The following is a 19,887-nucleotide window of genomic DNA, read 5'->3' as shown; positions in this document are numbered from 1 at the left end:
AGGAATTGGTTACAGCTGTATATCAATTTGAGAAAAATTGACATCTTTAGAATGTTGAGCCTTTCATTCTGTGAACACAGAGTATCCCTCCATTCGTTTAGATCATCTTTGATCTTTCATGAGTGTTGCATAGCTTTTAGCATGCAAATTCTATGCGTGTTTTGCTTGGCTTTCACCTAAGAAGTTTTTGAGTAATAGTAAGCGGCATCGTATTTTTAATTCCAGCGCCCATGTGTTAATTGCTGGTATTTATAAGTGCAATTGATTTTTTAAATTTATTTATTTATTTTGGCTGCGCGCGGGTTTTCTCTAGTTGCAGCAAGTGGGGGCTACTCTTCGTTGCAGTGCACGGCTTCCCACTGCAGTGGCTTCTCTTGTTGTGGAGCACGGGCTCTAGGTGTGTGGGTTTCAGTAGTTGCAGCACGTGGGCTCAGTAGTTGTGGCTCACGGGCTCTAGGGCGGAGGCTCAGTAGTTGTGGCGCACGGGCTCAGTTGCTCTGCAGCATGTGGGATCTTCCCAGACCAGGGATCGAATCTGTGTCCCCCGCATTGGCAGGCGGATTCTTAACCACTGTGCCACCAGGGAAGTCCCAGAGCAATTGATTTTTTTTTTTTTTTTTTTGTGGTACGCGGGCTTCTCACTGTTTTGGCCTCTCCCATCGCGGAGCACAGGCTCCGGATGCGCAGGCCCAGCAGCCATGGCTCACGGGCCCAGCTGCTCCGCGGCATGTGGGATCTTCCCGGACCGGGACGCAAACCCGTGTCCCCTGCGTCGGCAGGCGGACTCTCAACCACTGAGCCACCAGGGAAGCCCACAATTGATTTTTATATGTTGATCTTGTATCCTGAGAACTTCCTGAACTTACATTTAAGTTCCAGGAGTTACTTTGTAAATTTAAGATTTCCATGTAGACAATCATATCACCTATAAGTATAGTTTTGCTTCTAATATGTATGCCTTTTATTAGTTCTCTTGCCTTAATGAACTAGCTAGAACTTCCAGTACTGTGTTTTTGTTTTATTGAGATATATTTGACACACAACATGGTGTAAGTTTAAGATGTACAACATACCGATTTGATACAAGCAGTGAAGAGAGCAGATATCCTTGCCTTGTTAACAATCGTGGAGGGAAAGCATTCAGTCTTTAATCATTAAGTGTGAAGTTAGCTGTAGATATATTGTAGATGTTCTTTATCAAGTTGAGGAAGTTCCCCTCTAGTTCTGGTTTTCTGAGAGTTTTCATCGTGAATGGGTGTTGAATTTTGTGAAGTCCGTTTTCTGCATCACATAATACGGTCATGTGATTTTAATTGAACTTGTGGTTTTGAGATAATTGTAGATTCACATGCAGGTGTAAGAAATAATGCAAATAGGGCTTCCCTGGTGGCGCAGTGGTTGAGAATCTGCTTGCTAATGCAGGGGACATGGGTTCGAGCCCTAGTCTGGGAGGATCCCACATGCCGCGGAGCAACTAGGCCCGTGAGCCACAACTACTGAGCCTGCGCGTCTGGAGCCTGTGCTCCACAACAAGAGAGGCCGCGATAGTGAGAGGCCCGTGCACCACGATGAAGAGTGGCCCCCACTCGCCACACTAGAGAAAGCCCTTGCCCAGAAATGAAGAACCAACACAGCAAAAGTAAATAAATTAATTAATAAACTCCTACCCCCAACATCTTATTTAAAAAAAAAAAAAGAAAGAATGCAAATAGATCCCATGTACCCTTTAGCCAGCTTCGCCTAATGATAACATCTTGCAAAACTGTAGTATAATATCACAAGCAGGATGCTGAATGGGTACAGTCAAGGTACAGAACGTTTCCATCTCCACATGAATCCCTCATTTTGCCCGTTTATGGACACATCCACTTCCTTCCCACACCAACCTCCTCCTTACCCTTTGGCAATGTCTAATCAGTCCATTTCTATAGTTTTGTCATTTTAAGAATTATATAAATGGAATCACACAGTATGTAAGTTTGGGGGGGTTGCCTTTTTTTTTCACTCAGCGTAATTCTCTGCAGATTCATCCAGGTCATTATATATATATCAACAGTCGTGTCTTTTTTTTGCTGAGGAGTGTACCATGGTATACAGGTGCCAGTTTGTTTAATCCTTCGTTCATTGAAAGGTTTCTGGGTTGTTTCCAGTTTGGGGCTATCATGAATAAATCTACTATAAACACTTGTTTACAAATTTTTGTATGACTACAAGTTTTCATTCCTGTGGGATAAATACCCAGTAGTGCGATTGCTGGGTCATGTAGGAGTTGCATGTTCAGTTTTTAAGAAAGTACCAGTTTTCATTCCCTCCAACAATGTATGAGTAATCCAGTTTCTCCCATTGTTGCCAGTATTTGGTGGTATTGATTTTTTTTAAATGAAGGTGAAATTCACGTAACAATTCGGCGGCGTCAGTACTTTCACAATGTACTAAGCCATCATGTATTACTTCAACTTCTTAAAAATTTGGTAGATTGTTTTATAGTCCAAAACATGTCTATCTTGGTATATATTTCTTGGATGCTTGAAAAGAATGTAAATTTTCCTGTTTCTTGGTGGAATGTTCTATAAATGTCAATTAGATCCTATTAGATGGTGGTGGTGTTGCGTCTATATCTTGCTGATTTTCTGTCTAATTGTTCTATCAACTATTGAGAGAGGACATTGAAGTCTCCACTATAAATGTAAATTTCTCCTTTCAGTTATGTTCATTTTTGCTCCATATATCGTGTAGCTCTGTGGTTTGGTGCATACACATTTAGGATTACTTCTTCTTGGTAGATTGACCCTTTTTCCATAATGTAATGCCCCTCTCTGTGCCTGGTAATTTTCTTTGTTCTGAAGTTACTTTATCTGGTATTACTAGAGCCACCCCTGCTCCTTTTTGTTTTAATTAACAATTGCATGTTTTTTCATCCTTTTAGTTTCTACATGCCCATATCATTATATTTGAGGTGAGCATCTTGCAGACATCATATAGTTGGCTTATGTTTTTTTATTGACTCTGTCAATTTCTGTCCTTTAATAGGTGTATTTAGATCCTTTTCACTTAATGTACTTATTGATGTTAGTGCTTAATTCTGCCAATTTATTTTTAATTTCTGTTTGCTCTCTATTTTTGTTTCTCTATTTTCTTTTTCCTGTCTTCCTGTGGGTGACCTGAATATTTTTTAGAGTTCCATTTGATGATTCATGTACAGTGTTTTGCATGTTTCTTTTCGTATACCATTTTTCTTGCTGGCTCTAGGTATTACATCGTATATAAATAACTTATAAGCATCTACTGATGTCAACATTTTACCAGTTCAAGTGAAGTGTAGAAACCTTACCTCTCTTTCCACTGCTTTACCACCCTCCTCTGTTTATAATGTAATCGTTAACTATTTCTCCCACATACATTTAGAACCACAGCACGCACTGTTATAACGGTGCTTCAGCACCAAACATAATTTAGAAAACTTGAAAGGAAAAGGAAAGTCTATTCTATTTACCCATATTTTTTCTCTTTCCATTGTTCTTTCTTCCTTGGTGATGTCCAGAATTTCTTCTTTTATCATTTCCTTTCCGTTCAGGGAACTTCCTTTAGTCATTCTCTTAGGAGAGGTCTGTTGTTAACAAAGTCTTTTAGTTTTCCTTTTTAGTTTCCCTTCATCTAAGAATGTCTTGATTCCCCTTCCATACCTGAAGCATATCTCTCAGCACTTATTTAGATCTTCTGTTTTAGCTGACTTCCTCTGACAATGCTCTGGCAGGGAAAGGGGGAGCACACTCTCTCATTTCTGCCAGGTAGCTATAGAAATCCAGGTTCCCCACTTAGCCTTCCTTGACACCGGGGAGGTCGGGGCTTCTCATTAATGCTGGGCAGTGGTGACAGTTCCAGCTCCCCACTGGGCTTCCACTAATGCCACCCTGGCTGGGGTAGGTAGGAGTGCCTCATTACTGTTCCCCATGTGATCTCCACTGACACTGGAAGGGATGGGATGTGGACCTATTACCACTGTGCCGGGGCAAAGGTCCTGGCTCTCTGTGAGGTCTCTTCTAACACCACCCTAGCAGGGACAGGGGGAGATGACTCATTACCGGTCTGTGGGAGTGAATTCTAGGCCCCCAGCTGGCCTTTACTGATGGGGCTGGGTGGGAACACCCTTTTTTCTATGGTGTTTAGCTGAATTAGAGTGGTTCTTGTATAAAAGTTTTCGGTCTTGGGAGGCTGCCCCTCTTCCAGTCCTTTGGCTTTTGCTGGAGCCTTTTTGTCTCTGTTCATTGGCACTTTGGATTGTTGGCTTCCGGTCCTGATCTGGGATCTACGAGGCAGAATGAAAACCCAGGGAGCTCGCCACCGCGGTGTTCCTTAGGGCCCAGTTTGTTTAATCCTTCGTTCATTGAAAGGTTTCTGGGTTGTTTCTGGGTTGATACCAGCCTGCTTTCTTCTCTCCACCTTTCAGGGTCTTCTTATGTTTGTTTTATATGTAATGTCCAGAGGTTTCGGTTGTACTCAGTGGGAGAATGGGGAAAGTGCTTCTCCATTTTTCCAGAGCCAGGCATCTGGACATGGAAATTTTAGACCTGGTTTTGTACTGCCAAGTAGATCTATGGGAAGGAGAGCTTCCCTCGCATATGAATGTCTTAGCAGAGCTCCTATTCCACGTCTGCATTGTGAGAACAAAAAGAAATGAAACAAAACAAAACGAAAAAGTCCGCTGTACCTGGGTTTGCACGTGTCCGCTCATCTGTCATGGAGGGCATAAGTTGGGGCAGCCATGATGGCAGCCAGCTCGGTTAGTTTTTTGTAAACCAGTGCACCAGGTTTTCATGAGCCCCTTCCAACGTGCATTGCTTCTTTCCATTGACTGTCAGGTTATGACCTGTCAGCTCACTTGGCTGGGTGCTAACGGGCAGAGTGGGGAGTTGCTCCTTCTATGGGCCAAAGGCTTCAGTAGAGCTGAAGGGGCAATAAGCCATCACGTGATCCAACCACCATGGTTTTCATATTAAAAAAAAAAAAAAAACCTGTGTCAGAAAACAGAAAAGCCTTTCCCCAGATCTCACTGCGTACCACACAAGCAAAGGCAGACCCAGGAGCCCCATTCCCTGCCTTTAAGCCCGCTGTTATTTAAGGTACATTGGGCTGCTTCTCCACCCATCCCTCAGCTCTCCAGTGAACTTCACTCTGCCCCATGGCCAGGGACTGCGGTCTCATCCCAGCCAAGTGCCTCCCAGAGGTGCCCTTCATCCCTGGAGGTGGGAGGGGCTCCATGAGGGTGGTGGGGTGGGAAGAGAGACAGGAAAATGAACGTGGCTGACTCCACCTAAACCTGTCCTCAGAATGCAAGTCTGTGATTCACGGGGTCAATGGTCTCATCTTCATATCTGAAAGACAGTGTACTTTTTGTCTCCCTAAGCCCTGTGTCTAGGTCGTTTGGGAAGCGCCTTGGAGAGTCAAGAATAAAATTGCAGGTCAAACAATGGATGACTGGAAAAGTCGGCTTGTAATCAAGAGCATGCTTCCCCATTTCGCCATGGTGGGAAATCGTCAGGAGCCCAGAAAGCTCCAGGAATCGGTCAGACAATGGGCTATCGGGGGGGAGGGGGGTTTTGAATGCTTCTAATCTTAAACTTGAACGTAATATGTGTTATTGAAATTCTCTGTGCGAACTTGGTGGCAAGCAACCAACCCAAAATGTAAGGCACTGAAATCTGACCTAGAAGGGATCTAGGAGATGAGCTGACCTTGCCCCTTGTGAGTTTTTGGAAGAGCAGGAAATAGAGTCCAAGGTTCCATGTGGATTCCCAGTCCAGCTCTCTCTGCACTGCACCCGTTCAACTGGAAAGAGATGAAGGGTGAAAAGGGAAAAAGACCTACTTTTTACCTTAACAGAAACCAGGAATGTGGGGATGACAGGCACTAGATATATTATATTAGCTTCCTAGTACCACTGAGAACAGGAAGCCGGTGAGTAGGGCACAGAAAGCTATTCCCATTCGATTCTCTGGCCCTGATGTCCTTTCAAAAACTCATTTGACAAGTTTCTGCTTTCTTCCCCTGGAACTCAGATGTCATCCATGGGTCCGAAACTCAGGGTTAGGGATTCCAGAGAGCCATTGGTTGGTTGAATCTGACAATAAAAGCCTGCAACCTCGCCAGTCTACCAGGGTTAGCTCAGTTAATAGGAGGTGCCGCAAACACAATGGCTGTTATCTCAGTGTATTAGGTCCACAAAGGAGTGGCTCACTTAATCTCTGCAATTAATAGAGCAGAGAGGAAATGGCTCTTCTAGACCCGTGGGTCTGCTTCCTTCCCGTTCAGAGAACTGGGAGCTGGGGGCTCTGAGGTAATGTCATTTCACATAACTAGAGGGCCTGGCTTCTCCAATTCCAAGGGTAATCCACTTTCAGTAAGTCAGTTTTCTATTTAATTGAGGATTCTGATCTGTGCATAAGTGTGCGGGGACATTGTTGAAATCCTGTTGCTGTCTTTTGCCCTGGTTGTCTACCACCAACAATGTACTGAAAATGTGGTATCCAGTTGAGGCATTTACAAAACTTTGTTTACTGGAGTTCCAGCTCTCACAGAGATGGCGGAAAGATGGGATGGCAGAGAGGGAGCAATTTCTTTGGCCTGTCCTGCCAGCCCTTCCGTCAGGCATCTTTCCATGGCAATCTCTACCCTCCATCCTAATTACCCTTTTTAGTTCTTGCTTCTCTTTTATGGTCAAGAACTAAGTCAGTGAAGGAAAGCCTCTCGGTAATGCGTCCAGAGTTCATGGTCAGTTTCAACGGGACTTGCAGTTTCTCCTTTGTTTCACGCTTGTTTCCAACCCTAGGGGAAAAGACTGGGTGGGTTGTAGATGCAGGATCCTCTTCCCCTTCCCCCCATGTGCCCCACCAACACCCTTTTAAAAAGTGGGACTAGTAAGTAATTGTTTTGGTTTTGATAAGTGTAGATCTCAGCGCAGGATGGGTTTTTCCTAGAACAGGTTCTTAGAGCTGCCACCCATGCCCTCACTCTGGAGAAGCGGCCCTTGCTCACGCCATTTCCGGGCTAGGCTTCTCTTTGTAGGTGGCCTTCAGAGTCCTTTGTAAGTCTTGCCAAAAATTCACATTCATTGCTTTAGAGTCACACCTCGGTCTTGATCGAAATCAGCCCTTCTCCCTCCTCCGGGGCACACCTTATTCTCCGCCAGTGGCTCAGAGTGAGCTGTTTCTGAAAAGCCAAGCTGTCCTAGAAGACCATGGATCTGTCCCGGTGGAGGGGATCCAAAAACCAAGGCTTGGGCTCCGAAAGGTCAAAATCACATTCATCTTCCTGGAAGATGCACGTGGCCTCTGAGGAGCTGACACCTAGGGCACCCGCTCCTTTGGCTCTGCCTGATGGGTATGCTGGGAGCCAGGCACTGCTGACGCAGCCAGTTCTGGTTTGAGCAGTTCCTGGTTTGAGCACAGCTGACTTCTCGCAGCTGGTCAATCCCTGCAGCTTCAAGGAAGGTACCTGGTGCCCACACGGAGCTCTGCTCCACATGCTGAGTGGCTCAGCAGCCCCGTGTTTGTGGACAGACGGACAGATTCAAAGCAGAATGGCCAGTCAGTTCACCATGACACCTGCTGTCCGTATAAGTGAATACAGGGCCCAGGATGGCAGCAGCAGAGGGCAGTCCTTTGTGGGAGCTGGACTGGAACCTCCCAGGTGTGGCCTGGACTGGATCTCGGCTGTTTCCAATGCTTGCTCTCCCTCGGGTGCTTTTATAACATCCAGGGATGACAACCCACACCCCAGCCCCAGGAAACTCTGTGCCTCTGGAAGCCCTTCCCTAGCACCACCCTCCCTCGTCCTGGCAGCATCCTCGGCATAGAGGTCTGACACAGACATTCAGCTTACCTGGTTTTTTGTCCTTTCCCAAGAAACAGACTAACAACAACAACAAAAAAAAACAAATTTCAAGTCAAGTTTTGTTAATAAAAGTTTATCAGTCCCAAAGGAGAGTTCTTTGAAACAGCCCTGGGATTTACATGTGAAGGGTTTTTTTTAACATTTTTATTGGAGTATAATTGCTTTACAATGTTGTGTTAGTTTCTGCTGTATAACAAAGTGAATCAGCTATAAGTATACACATATCCCCATATCCGTCCCTCTTGGGTCTCCCTCCCACCCTCCCTATCCCACCCCTGTAGGTGGACACAGAGCACTGAGCTGATCTCCTGTGCTATGCGGCTGCTTCCCACTAGCTATCAGTTTTACGTTTGGTAGTGCATACATGTCCATGCCACTCTCTCACTTCGTCCCAGCTTACCCTTCCCCCTCCCTGTGTCCTCACGTACATTCTCTACATCTGCGTCTTTATTCCTGTCCTGCCCCCAGGTTCTTCAGAACCATTCTTTTTTTTAGATTCCATATATATGTGTTAGCATACAGTAATTGTTTTTCTCTTTCTGACTTACTTCACTCTGTAGGACAGACTCTAGGCCCATCCACCTCACTACAAATAACTCAATTTCGTTTCTTTTATGGCTGAGTAGTATTCCATTGTATATATGTGCCACATCTTCTTTATCCATTCTTCTGTCAGTGGACACTTAGGTTGCTTCCATGTCCTGGCTGTTGTAAATAGTGCTGCAGTGAACATTGTGGTACATGTCTCTTTTTGAATTATGCTTTTCTCAGGGTATATGCCCAGTAGTGGTATTGCTGGGCCATATGGTAGTTCTATTTTTAGTTTTTTAAGGAACCTCCATACTGTTCTGCATAGTGGCTGTATCAATTTACATTCCCACCAACAGTGCAAGAGTGTTCCCTTTTCTCCACACACTCTCCAGCATTTATTGTTTGTAGATTTTTTGATGATGGCCATTCTGACCGGTGTGAGGTGATACCAATGGCATTTTTCAAGAACTAGAACAAGAAATTTTACAATTTATATGGAAACACAAGAGACCCCAAATAGCCAAAGCAATCTTGAGAAAGAAAAACAGAGCTGGAGGAATCAGGCTCCCTGAGTTCAGACTATACTACAAAGCTACAGTAATCCAGACAGTATGGTACTAGCACAAAAACAGAAACATAGATCAGTGCAACAGGATAGAAAGCCCAGAAATAAACCCATGCACATATGGTCACCTTATCTTTGATAAAGGAGGCAAGAATACACAATGGAGAAAAGACAGCCTCTTCAATAAGTGGTGCTGGGAACACTGGACAGCTACATGTAAAAGAATGAAATTAGAACACTCCCTAACACCATACACAAAACATAAACTCAAAATGGATTAAAGACCTAAATATAAGGCCAGACACTATAAGACTCTTAGAGGGAAACATAGGCAGAACACTCTATGACATAAATCACAGCAAGATCCTTTTGGACCCACATCCTAGAGAAATGGAAATAAAAACAAAAATGAACAAATGGGACCTATTGCATAGCAAAGGAAACCATAAATAAGACAGAAAGGCAACCCTCAGAATGGGAGAAAATATTTGTAAATGGAGCAACTGACAAAGGATTAATCTCCAAAATTTACAAGCAGCTCATGCAGCTCCATATCAAAAAAACGAACAGCCCAATCCAAAAATGGACAGAAGACCTAAATAGACATTTCTCCATGTGAATCATTGAGAGTCCCCTTGCAGGAAAACGTGCGTCTGATGTGATGATGATTTTTCTTGGCCTAAGACCAGGGCCCAGGACACCTGATTCCAGTCTTGCTTCTGCTCCTAACTAGCCGTGGGGCTTTGTCCATCCTTTGCCCACTCTGAGGACAAAGATCAAATGAACCAGGAGTAAGAATAGCCACCTTTAGTTGCGTGTTGACTAGGCGCTGCGCACTTGCTAAGCACTTGGGCTGCCTTATTTCCTGTAATCCTTAGGATAACCCTGAGATGAAGAGGTTAGCTCCAGGAAACTGAGGCTCAGAGAGGTTAAGCAACTTGACAAAGTCACAGAGACAAGGCGCAGCAGAGCTCAGAGCCTGCTTTCTTCACCACTGTGCTCTGCTGCCTCTTGGCTCTGAAGCATGTTGAAAACCACAAAGCTCCAAGCACATATCAGGTGGGAGCAGTTGTCTTAAGAAAGTGCAGCACCCTGTCAGCATTTGTTCATTCACTCAGCAGCCTGATGGCTTAATGACTCGTGGTCTGGAGTTTTACCTTTTGAACACTTGGGCATCCACCCAAGCTTAATAAGGCATCCAGTCTCTGCAGTGAGTGTATGGAGTTTTAACAGGAGGCAGAATGTTTGCTCCCTCCTTTTGAAGTTAAGATCTCCGCTCCTCCCCCAGAACGGTGAGTGGATTGATTACTAGTGCACGAATCTCTAAAACACTAGCACTCCAGATGGGAGCGCTTCAGAGCCCACGTGGAATTGGAGCCCAGTCGTCTCCGTCTCAGTCTGCACCCAAAGTTGCGAAGATTCCCCAGCTCTGAGCAGCCGCCTATTCCGTTCATAAGGCAGCTCCAGAGAAAATGGAGGCATGAAGGGCATTAGACGTACAGTCGGAGAAGGAACGGGATGCTGCGCTCACGGCGCACCTTCTGTGTGTCGTCATGGGATGATAACGAATGGCTGACTCTCTAGTTACCATGAGTTGGCATGTCCAATCTTCCTTCCGACCTTCCCAGCCGTTGCCCCTCTTTATGGATGAGGACGCTTAGATCCAAGAAATCCAGTGACTTGTAATAAGATGCTCATGGCGAAGGTGGGGAGCTCTATCAAGGGTCCCTATTCGGGTGGCCCCAAGCGCAGCCTGCTTTCCACCTGCAGTATGACCTAAACCAACGACTCACCCCTTCTTCTCCTTCTTGTCACCTCGAATGCAAATGGAGCTGAGGAAGGGGCAGAAAGTCGTCCTGTCTGTCCCTCTGCTTTAGACTGGTGACCTTAGGTATGCCCGGTAGGAGGAGGGCCGTTCACCGGCTGCCGTGGCGTGTGATCAGGTTGGGGGTTTGTGCCCCTCATCCTCGGAAGCACACACTTTTCTTTGCAAAAAGCACAGGGGACTCAGGAGACCTCAAATTTCATTCCAGAGCTCTAACTAGCACTTTGTGAGCCCTTGGGTAAGTCCCTTTGCTCCTGAGGTCAGAGGGCCTGCATATCTCAGGACTCCTGCCACATTTCCAGGGTTCCTCCTGTGTGCCCAGCCCTGTGCTAGAGCATGGGCTACAGCAGCTCCCAGTCAAGGGGTAGGTAGACTCTTCCCAGGCTTCCTGCACTGGGAACAGATGTGTCCTACTCTGTAGTTCTGCCTGTCCTCCTCGGAAGCCGGGAGGAGAGGATGGCCAAGTGGCTCTCTTGTGCACGTTCCTTTGTAGACAATAGCTCGTCTACTCCTGTGACACAGAGACTAATATTTCCACTTCACCCGGGAGGAGACCGAGGGACTTTCCCAATGTTGCGCGGGCAGTAGGTTGGAAATTCCGATCTCAAACCCAGGTGCCCTGACCAGCATCGTCCACTGCCCAGCCTGTGAGCCGAGAGCCAGGCTAATTAAAACCCCACAGGGAGTAGGGACAGCCAGCCAGGACCTGGGCTGGGTTGTGTAAACAGCTCTCTTGGAAGCCTGGAGAGGCAGCCCAGTGTCCCCTGCTTCATGTCGGCTGTGGGCAGGGTGCACTGGCCCCAGGAGAGGGGAGCAGGGTGTATGGCCCCGGCTTCCAGGAGCCGGCGGGTCCAGGAATCAGCTCACTGGGGAGGCAGCTGTCCCAGACAGTGACTGGGATGCGGCATGAGGCTGTGCCCTCTGCCCACGTCAGATGACGATGAACAAGGTGTGGATATGAACGCAGTGTAAACCACACAGGGTATTACCGCTGTGAGCACTTTTTTTTTAGTGATCAGAGATTGGCATTGGCTCAGAAAGGCGATGAGAGACGAGTGTCCTTGGAGCTCAGGTAGAGACACAGGGCCCCTGAGGATATCTCAGGCTCATCAGCAGCCCCGCTGCCCGAGGAGCGCTGGATTGACGGTGTAGCTCTGAGCATTCTGGGTCAAAGCCTGCAGTGCGTATGTGACTTTCTATTTGGGGATCCTCCCCACGGAGCGCGCAGCTGTTCGCTCCTTTTCCTCACGCCCCCTCCTCCTGCAGTGAGGGCCCGGCCCTGTTCCAGACACCCCGCCGGGCTGGGCCACCAGGCAGAGGCCTTGCCTTCGGCTCTTCTGCGAAGGCTGCACGCTGCTCGGCTGGCCGGACACCACTGGGCTCTGCGTCGGGGTCCCACCTGGGTAGCCCCGTCCAGCAAAGCGGTGACCTGAAAATCGCAGTCTGTTCGCAGGGGGAGCTGCCGGGAGGGGAGGTCTGTTTGGCAGCTGGCGCCCACTGGCATCTGGGCGCTCGACACTGCCTATTTCTGAACTTCTAGGAGCCCTCGTTAGCTGTGTCTGCGTTCCTGCCTGGCCTCTGCCCACAGCTTCCTTGACATCAGGCCCGAGGTGACAGGTGTCTGGAGCTTGAGCTGCCCGGGGGAGGCGGACCCCAGGTCAGGGTGTCAGGAGAGTCTGGCTGAGCCGACACTCGGGCACGACCTCCATCTAGGGTGTGCGCAAACCAGGGGGGGCAGCCCTGGGGCGCAGACCCAGGGGTCCTCAGACTCTGGCTTGGCCTGTGCAGGCTGAGGCCCCTGGCTTTTGTTGAAAATCCCCAGCTGGAGAGCTCAACGTGGCTCTGACTGCAGACAGATATTTGGGTCATAAGCTGCCCCTGGGGTACCCAGTTTTAGACCTCAGGTTGGGCAGGGCACGGGAAGCACGCACTTCTGAAGATTAGGCTACAGGTGCTGATTTCTGCAGTCGACATAGAAGAATTTGTCAAAACCCTGCCTGCTGCTCCTTGGCCTTTCCTTTCTCCTCATCTACCACCTCCCCTGACTCACCAGATCGCCAGCCCCAAAGTACCAAAGTTAAAAAGACAGGCCGGAGCCCAGGCCGGACTCGACCCCTGAGGGCCCAGACCCAAGGCCCAGGCGAGGCTGCCGCCACCCCTCCCTCCCTGCCCCCTCACCCCCCCTCCCTTCCTCACAAACCCCCTTTGTGTGCCTCCCTCTGGTGCTGCAGGGTGCGGTCCCTCTTCTGACTCCGTCCAGAGCTGTTTCTCCAGGCCAGAAGGTCCCTTAGAAATCGTCCAGGTCACCTCCTTTGTTGACCACAGGAGGCCCAGACACACGAAGGAGAAGGCGTGTCCTTCACGGGGCCAGTTAGTGAATTCATCACAGTTTCTGAAAAGCGATTGCCTCTGGGCCTTGTGCTGGGAGTGGAAGAGAACAGGATCATTTGTAGGAAACCTTCTGCTCCAGGGCTTAATTCACATCTGCAGATGCCAGCTGAGCCCTGTCACGACACTAGGTGCTACGGGGGTGCAGAGATGAGGAGGAAACAGCCCCAGTCTTCTGAGAGCTGCGTTGTGGAGGCCTGGGTTGGAAGGCGTGGGGCTCAAGGCCGAGTTATCCTAGAGACCCTTGAAGGCCTGAGGGAGGAGGGTGTGCTTTCATCTGCTGGACAAGGTGCGAATTGTTGACGAGGATACGAAGGCTGGAAGAGCAAGCAGACGGCCAGGCATTCTGGAGGAGGCGGTGTCCTGTTTCATGGAACCCGTTGGCGCACCCAACAGATGGGCAGTAATAATAACCATCGTTAGCGCAGGTTAAACGTGGCGTTTGAGACTGCTACATGCCTCGTGCATTCAGAAATGGTCACCTAACTTGTACGATGGTAGAAATCTTGAAGCTTTTCAGCTCCGAAAATGTTGCCTGCCACTGTCTTGTGAACAGTAGGCCTACGTGGCCCCCTGCAGTGTGAGGGGGCGATTTGGAAATAGCCTCTGTGCCTTGGGGAAGGTGCTCAGCCTGTGCTGTAGGTCAGGGCTTGGTAAAGTGTCCCCCCCCCCCCCCCCCCGGGCAGCCTGTTCTTGCAAATGAAGTTTTATTAGCACAAGCCATACCTAGTCATTAACATATCATCTGGAGTTGCAACAGGGACCACTTGGTCTGCAAAGCCTAAGAGAGTTACTCTTTGGGTCTTTACAGAAAGTTGACGACCCCCTGATCTAGGTCACTGGGTTTGGGATCATATTTTCTGAGGCCGTAGTTTCCTCCCATAAGTGGGTGCTCGGCTCTGTGCCACCTGAGGGACAATCACAGATCCTGGCACCTCTCCAGGCATTCTGCTTCCTCTCCTGTGCCACAGCTGGCCTGACCCCCCTCTGGACCTATCCCTTTCTCTCTCCCATCAGCACCCAGCCAGACCTTTTACAAACAGATGGAGCCGACCACTCCTCGGTATAACCCCCCACCCAGTGGTTTCCCACCGCAGACATCTGACAGTCCACCCGCTTCCCAGGGCTGCGGGTCCATCCGTGAGCCATGGCTGTCCCCCTGGCTCGCTGCGCACCAAGCACAGTGGCCACCTGCCCGTTCTTGGAGCGTGCCGAGAGCTTTTCCCCAGGGCCTCTCCCTTCTGCCCTCCTGCCTGGAGCGCTCTGCCCCGAGTCCTTCTCCTGGCCACTCTGTCACATCACTGCTCCTTCACTCTGTTCTTGTTCTTGCTGTCTTCATACCGTCTGTTCCACTAGAACTCCAGCTCCGTCTCATTCTGGTTCCCCGCTCCTCGCCCGGCATGTGCTCATTCTGAGGGGATCTCTGTTCTGGGCCCCCTAGACAGCCCTGCTTTGCACAGTTAGAAGCCTCCATCTCTGTAGTGGACAGGTGCTCAGTGCCACTCGCTAGCTGCCTCCTTTTCTAAAATAAACTTGAGGCAATAAAGTTGTCTAGTGTTAGGGCTGTCTGTGTGACGCTGTCAGAAAATCTCAACATTTTCTTGCCTCTTTTTCTCCTTTAAGTCAAGCCTTTGGGCTTTAGAACAATGAACTTGGCCTATATAAAGTACCTCCAGGAAGTCAGCCCCCAAACACCAACATCCAACATCTGCCTTCTGAATATATGGCTTCAAAGAGCTAAGTGCACGGTAGCAAAGTGCTGTCCATCCTATGTTTTTAAGCCACATGACAGCCAAGGAACTTAGAAATGCCTTGCCCTTTCCTGTAGTTAAATCTGACATAAAATTACTTTATTGGCAGCATTTTAACAAACAAAACTCTCCTGTGTTTTCACCGGTAATTCAGCTTCAATTTTCCGAGTGAGAAAAAAGTAATTACGAATGATGGCAAGGAGACAGTTTTGAGGTCTCTGTTAATAACACATTCAGGGCGAGTCCTCTTTCTCCGGCCCACTCAGGGCAGCTTCTTACGGTGAGGTGGAGCAAGAAGGAATCACTCTGTAGGAGTAGCCCCTTAACTGTCAGCACTCCGGCCACTACCAATACCAGCATCACTACCCCTCCACATCCACCACCAGCACCATCACCACCAACCACCTCCACCACCAGCATCACCACCTCCACCACCAACAGCATCACCACCACCTCCACCACCAACACCATCACCACCAACCACCTCCCCCACCAGCATCACCACCTCCACCACCAACACCATCTCCTACACCAGCACCATCTCCACCACCACTACCTCTACCACCAACACCATCACCACCAGCCACCTCTACCACAAGCATCACTACCTCCACCACCAACACCATCTCCTACACCAGCACCATCTCCACCGCCACCACCTCCACCACCAACACCATCATCACCACCACCTCCACCACCAACACCAACACCATCACCACCAACCACCTCCCCCACCAGCATCACCACCTCCACCACCAACACCATCTCCTACACCAACACCATCTCCACCATCACCACCTCCACCACCAACACCATCTGCTACACCAGCACCATCTCCACCACCACTACCTCTACCACCAACACCATCACCACCAACCACCTCCACCACCAGCATCACCACCTCCACCACCAACAGCATCACCACCACCTCCACCACCAACACCATCACCACCAACCACCTCCCCCACCAGCATCACCACCTCCACCACCAACACCATCTCCTGCACCAGCACCATCTCCACCACCACTACCTCTACCACCAACACCATCACCACCAACCACCTCTACCACAAGCATCACTACCTCCACCACCAACACCATCTCCTACACCAGCACCATCTCCACCGCCACCACCTCCACCACCAACACCATCATCACCACCACCTCCACCACCAACACCAACACCATCACCACCAACCACCTCCCCCACCAGCATCACCACCTCCACCACCAACACCATCTTCTACACCAGCACCATCTCCACCACCAGCACCTCCACCACCAACACCATCTCCTACACCAACACCGTCTCCACCACCATCACCTCCACCACCAACACCATCTCCTACACCAACACCATCTCCACCTCCACCACCAACACCATCTCGACCACTACCGTCACCACCACCATCTCCTACACCACCACCACCTCCACCACCACCACCATCTCCTACACCAACACCATCTCCACCACCACCACCTCCACCACCACCACCTCCACCACCAACACCATCTCCACCATCAGCACCGTCACCACCACCACCATCACACACACACAGACACACACACAGGGGCAATTTTTCAGGTTCTATGACATGCTCCCTGATGTAATCACAGACACCTTCCACACACAGTGAAAGAAAGAAATATTTTAAGGTTTTCATTCTTTTCATTATGTAATCTACTCTTGTTGCTGTGGGATTTGGGACTGTGGAGCATCACCATGTGTTTGTGGCCAAAATTAAACTAGGATTCATTACAAGAAAGGCCAATACCTCCGAGTACTACACCTTTAAGACAGATAAGTTTGGATGAGAGATCTTAACTTCATAAAAGGATTTCCTTTCCATGGCAGATTCTCGTTGCATTTTATTATGATTTGGTTGACGAAAGTTAGCCTTGCACACAGCTGTTCAGGAATGCAGCCAATGAGTAAAGGCAGATCTGCCTTGAATGGCAAATGCCGCTGAGTAACTATGTTACAGGCTATTTTAGGACCACCAAGAATGTGTTTGCATTTTCGAGGGTGGAAAGAGAGAGACTATTTACTTGGTACGAACACCATGCCAGGCACTACGCGCACTTTCCACCTCTAAGCTCACGTGATTCTGGTCACAAATTTGTGGGGTGGCCTCAACACTCCCCATCTTGGCTGCACAGCACTGTGAATGTACCAGAGGCCGCTGAATTGTACACTTGCAAAAGCTTAATTTCATGCTCTGCGAATTTTGCCTCAATTTCAAAAAGAGAGGACCTCAGTCATTTCACAGTGTATGCATATGTTAAATCGTCACGTTGCATGCTTTTCAGAAAATCACGTTGTACTTCAATACATATAATTTTGAGCTGTCGATCATACCTCAGTAAAGCTGGAAAAAAGAGAGGACCTAGACCATGGGGAGGGTCTGTGCACTGACCTGGAGCTCCTTAGCCCATGTCCCCTCCCAGCCTCTGCTTCTGTGGCATCAGAGCTCAAGCAGCCTTACTCAAAGGTCTGCTAACTAGGGTGCGTACACTTGCAGGCCATTAGTGTATTTTAGAGCCGGAAGTTGGCACCTAGCCACTAAAAGGTGCTTATTCAGTGAGCACGTGACCTCCAGAATACACCGGACTAACCGGGTGTCTCTGGATTCTTCCCCCACCTACACAGCTGTTGGGTTTCTCATGCAGGGAACTTCCTGCCATGGTCTAAAGCCTGTCGCCATTTTATTTAGCCCATTGTTGGGACACAGGCAGAAGCAAAGTCCCCTTCTGCTTAAGCTTCAGGACTGGCCTTCGAACCTTACGAAGCCTGGGACGTAATTTTGTTCTCTGAACCTCACATTCCCTTTCATAAAGCGGGTGCCTCGCATCGTCTAGCTTCAATCCCCACGAAGCAGAGGGCGTGGAGAGCTATTTGGGGAAGATCATAATTTGACCCCAGCTGGTCTGGGGCAAGTTGTGCTTTCTTTAACATGGTCTGGAATTGGAGGTGATGTACACCTCCTGCCCATGGCAAGGACGCTCGTGAACCACGAGGCTCTCCTTGGCCTATCTGCACCCCGGGGAGAGAGGCCCTCTTGGGTGGGGGACAAGAGCATTCATCTTCTCTCTGCAGGAGCAGAAAGAAAGTCATAGCATCAGCTTACCAAAGCTGGGACCCATTCACTGTGTGGGTGGGGAAACTGAGGCTCAGAGTGGGGTCGGGACCTATGAGAGGTCACACCACAAGGTATCAATACTTAGAAGCAGAGCCCTGGGAGAAGTGAGAAAGTTGGGCTTAAATGAACTCCGAGGGCCCTTCTGCCCTTTTCATATATAGAAACCCAGGTCTGCCCAGTGGCCCTGGTGGTCTCCAACCTCGGCTCTGCCTTCGCTCTTCCTCTTCCCTGCATGTTTCCTGGTGCGTCAGCCTAATTCAGGTGAAACGCAGATGACCCTTGTTACCCTGAGTCCTGCACAGACAGACTCATCTGGGCTGGGACAATGCCCTCGCCTTTGACCTTCAGCTTCTAGCCTGGCTCCACAGGCAGTACCTGCTTGGTCTCTCGGCCAACCTCATCAAATGCAGGTGCTTGAAACCAACTCCATCTTCCCCTTCTCCCCCCAAGTGGTCATCTTTATCCCACTAATGATGCTACATGGGAAGGCCTTTGGAGGAAACGGGGGCAGGGTTTCTTCCAGTGGAAAGAGGCCAACCTGGCAGTCAGAGACACTGGCCCACGGGCACATCTCTTCCTGGCTCTCAGCCTCATGAGCCCTCACGTGAATGGGAGGGACCAGCCCGTCACTAAGGGCCTGGCAGTTCTGACGGCCTCTAGGAGTGCCAGGCTCGCACTCAAGGAACGCCTGGTCAATGACGGAACACTTGGAGGTGTCTCGGGGTGGAACCGCTGAATTACGAGCCCGTTAAGTCCACATGCATCTATCTGTTTGGGGCCATTCTTAGAGTCGCCAGTTCTTCCAGCTGGTATGTCTACACTACAGAAAGGGAGAACACAGTTCTCAAAAACCCCCAGGTCTGCTCATTTCTGCATTTGTTGGGGCCGCTCTGGTTGAAGCTTGTTGAAGCCACAGCCCTCATGTTGGGAAGCCTGAGGGTGCAGACAGTGTGGTGGAGCCCAGAGTGGTGGGCGATGGCGAACAGCAGAAGGTGGAATTTTACAGGCAGCACCGCTGGCCGTCAGGTCGATGCCATCAGCGCCGGGCTGCTCGTCTCTCTCCACTCTCACCCCATGTCCCGATTCTAGAGCATTTGTCCTTATTTGCCAGAGAGCAAGCCGAGGCCCACACTGGAGGGCACTGGGGCAGCCTGGGGACCCAGGGCCTGGAGAGTGACATCAGTGACAGTGACTGCTTCTGACGTGCACTCCTCAAAGATGCTGTGAGGCACCCAGGGCAGGCCGAGGACTCATTTTACAGAAGAAAACTTGAGGCTCATAGAGGGGGAGTGACTTGCCCACAGTCACACAGCAGATGGAGGAGCTAGGGCTTCCATCAGGTCTTTTGGTGCCTACTCCAATGCTCCTCCCTCCAGCCCAGCCCGCCTCTACCTGCAGCGCGTGCAGCCTCTGTCACTTCGGGGCAAGCCCAGGGCGCCAATATATCCCCTCTTTCTAGGGTGAGATTCTTGCTCCAAACCACCTGTTAGCAGAGATTCATTCCTGAGACAAACCGACTCCTCTTGAAGCCAGTCAGGATTCCCTGCAGTTCCCATCCACTCTGGGATTCTCCAGAACCTCAGGTCTTGCAATTCTGGAAATGCTGAAAGTCCTGTTTGTTCTACAGAAAGACCAGTTTGTGGGGACTTCGTTCTGAAAAACAACCGTGCAAATGATACACCAGCTCAAGTACAGGCAGTTGTCGGTGCTCATCTGATCCCATGTCTACACGCAGGCAGATTCCCTCTCTCTCCCTCCTTCCCTCCTTGTCCCTCTTCCTGCAAACCCAGTCCTGCT

General features: G+C 49.4%; 1 protein-coding gene across 10 annotated transcripts in view; it reads left to right on the top strand.

Annotated features, from left to right (window-relative positions):
- The window catches only part of MAMLD1 (mastermind like domain containing 1), a 117,068-nt gene that overhangs the window by 51,912 nt on the left and 45,269 nt on the right, over positions 1 to 19,887 (top strand). For all 10 annotated transcript variants that reach the window (XM_060138086.1, XM_060138085.1, XM_060138089.1 and 7 more), the window contains exon 2: positions 5,405 to 5,563. In XM_060138086.1, the coding sequence (XP_059994069.1) occupies positions 5,468 to 5,563 (96 nt within the window). In that variant the 5' untranslated portion in view covers positions 5,405 to 5,467. The remainder of the gene's footprint in view (positions 1 to 5,404; positions 5,564 to 19,887) is intronic.

This window comes from Lagenorhynchus albirostris, chromosome X, assembly GCF_949774975.1.
Source record: "Lagenorhynchus albirostris chromosome X, mLagAlb1.1, whole genome shotgun sequence".
Lineage (NCBI taxonomy): Eukaryota > Metazoa > Chordata > Mammalia > Artiodactyla > Delphinidae > Lagenorhynchus > Lagenorhynchus albirostris.
This window is presented reverse-complemented; position numbering and strand designations above follow the sequence as displayed.